At 38.8% G+C, this 2,206-nt stretch overlaps 1 protein-coding gene across 1 annotated transcript in view; it reads left to right on the top strand.

Moving 5' to 3' along the window:
- The first annotated feature begins 520 nt into the window (after window positions 1-520).
- The window catches only part of LOC145415677 (metalloreductase STEAP4-like), a 40,082-nt gene continuing 38,396 nt past the window's right edge, over window positions 521-2,206 (top strand). The window contains exon 1 of the mRNA XM_080284892.1: window positions 521-1,020. Coding sequence (XP_080141018.1) covers window positions 521-1,020 — 500 coding nt within the window. The remainder of the gene's footprint in view (window positions 1,021-2,206) is intronic.

Raw genomic sequence — 2,206 nt, 5'->3', positions numbered from 1 at the left:
TATATATATATATATATATATATATATATATATATATTATATATATAGTATATATATATATATATATATATATATATATATATATATATATATATATATATATATATATATATTACATATATATATATATATATAATATGCTATCCACAGAGAAAAAAGAAACACGAAATATCTCAAGCGCTTCCGTGTATTCATTTCGTGTTTCTTTTTCCCCTGGGGACGTCAGCATACCTATAAATCACGTGTTAGTGATATATATATATATATATATATATATATATATATATATATATATATATATATATATACAGAAAATGTACCGGCATCTTAATAGACTAAGACTTTGGCTGCCTTTAGTTATTCCCTTTTTTTTTTTCGGAAAAGAGAATCATTGCGGGTTTTCGGCAGCAACGTATAAGACAAATTTTATCAATATAATATGTGGAATTAGTACATCTACTCATGTATCATCATATTTGTAACATACATCAATATCATTATCTAACAGTAAGGTACCACCATGCCAAGGAGAGACGTGGGAACGAAGCGCAAGTTCGGTGAAAGGGAGGGGTCACGGAGAAGCTATTCTGACAGGAGAGGACCTGGCAGAACAATAACATGGACCTCACGTACAAGACGCAGAAGTGTATCCAGTATAACTTCTTCAGAATATAGTGTGGTATCAACATCCTCTGCCTCCTGTCAGACCGACATCAGTAAGGACTCCAAACCAGATATGAAAGACGTCAGTTTGGACACGACAACGCTTTTGGAAGCACTGTCGATCAACACTCACAACAAAATGCCCTCTGGCAACGTCACGTCTCCACTAAGACTCTACAACACCAGTGTTTCCATGTGGGATACAGGCGAGGACATGGGTGAGGATGGGAAGGAGAAACAGGAGGTGGTGGGCGTGCTGGGCAGTGGGGACTACGGACGGGCCATAGCAGGGAAGATCGCTCAGGCTGGATACTTGGTGCTCATCGGTTCCCGCGACCCAACAATCCCACAGATTATGTGAGTACCTAAGCCAGCCAGAACAGAAAGGGGCAGGGGCAGGGGTGGGGGAGGGGGCAGGGGCAGGGGTGGGGGAGGGGGCAGGGGCAGGGGTAAGGGAAGGACACAGCAGGGGAGAGGCCTGCATTGTTTGTCGGCAGAAGATCAATAAACATAGAGTGAATGGTGGGTTATACACATAAAGTAAAAGCTTAGGATGAACTCGGAGATACCAAAGAGTGACTACTTAAAAAATAGTACTGATACATATGTGTATTATATCAAGTACTATGAATTTCCGGTAAGACATTTCAGACAGATGAAAACTGCGATGGTTGTGATATGTCAAAACCTCAGTCATCCCTCCAGTGTGCAAGATAATTGGTAACCCACGGCAGGAGTAAATCCTCGTAGCTAAAAACAATACCGAGAAGAGAAAGAATGATCAGTATTCCTTTATTAAACAATCCATGGAGTGATCCTGGGATAACTAAGGAAATACAAATAAATGCAGTTCAGCTAGGGGATTAATACACCTGAGATAGGAAAATTAGACGTTATTACACCATGCGTCTGTTATAATTGTCAGTAATCTCAGGACGCACCTACAGGCGGCATGACAGAAAACACGGCATTACACATTATTATTGTTATTGATATTGTTATTAATAATAATAATAATAATAATAATAATAATATTATTATTATTATTATTATTATTTGTATTTGTATTAGTGGTAGTAGTTGTAGTAGTAGTAGCAACAGTAGCAGTAGCAATGGTGGTGGTGGTGGCGGTGGTAGTAGTAGTAGTAGTAGTAATAGTAGCAGTAAAGCAGCGGCAGTAACAGTAGTAGTAGTTGCAGCAGCCGCAGTCGTCGTAGTAGTAGTAGAAGTAGTGGTAGTACAGTAATGAGTATACAACTTTAAATCTGCTCCCATCCCAAATGCTCTCTTGGTTCTGTGTTTCATCTTCTGTCTCTGCACTTTTTCCATCCCTATACTTTAACAACAGCTTTAGAATATGAATTCTACTTTCAAGTTTATATACTAGAAAATGGTTTTGACAACCGCTACCGTCACTACTGATACAGAATACGTTAAAGGTTTGCTCGGAATGGGGCAACACGAATCTGTGGAGTTTTACATATTCTGTGCAGACGTCTGAATGCTAAAGAATGTTTTAACGCTGTAACTCACGCAATGGAGC

This window comes from Coenobita brevimanus, chromosome 103 (assembly GCF_032717465.1).
Source record: "Coenobita brevimanus isolate Jiangsu-jjx chromosome 103, ASM3271746v2, whole genome shotgun sequence".
Taxonomy (NCBI): domain Eukaryota; kingdom Metazoa; phylum Arthropoda; class Malacostraca; order Decapoda; family Coenobitidae; genus Coenobita; species Coenobita brevimanus.
The sequence above is the reverse complement of the archived record's forward strand: the minus strand, read 5'-3'. Positions and strand labels throughout refer to the sequence as shown.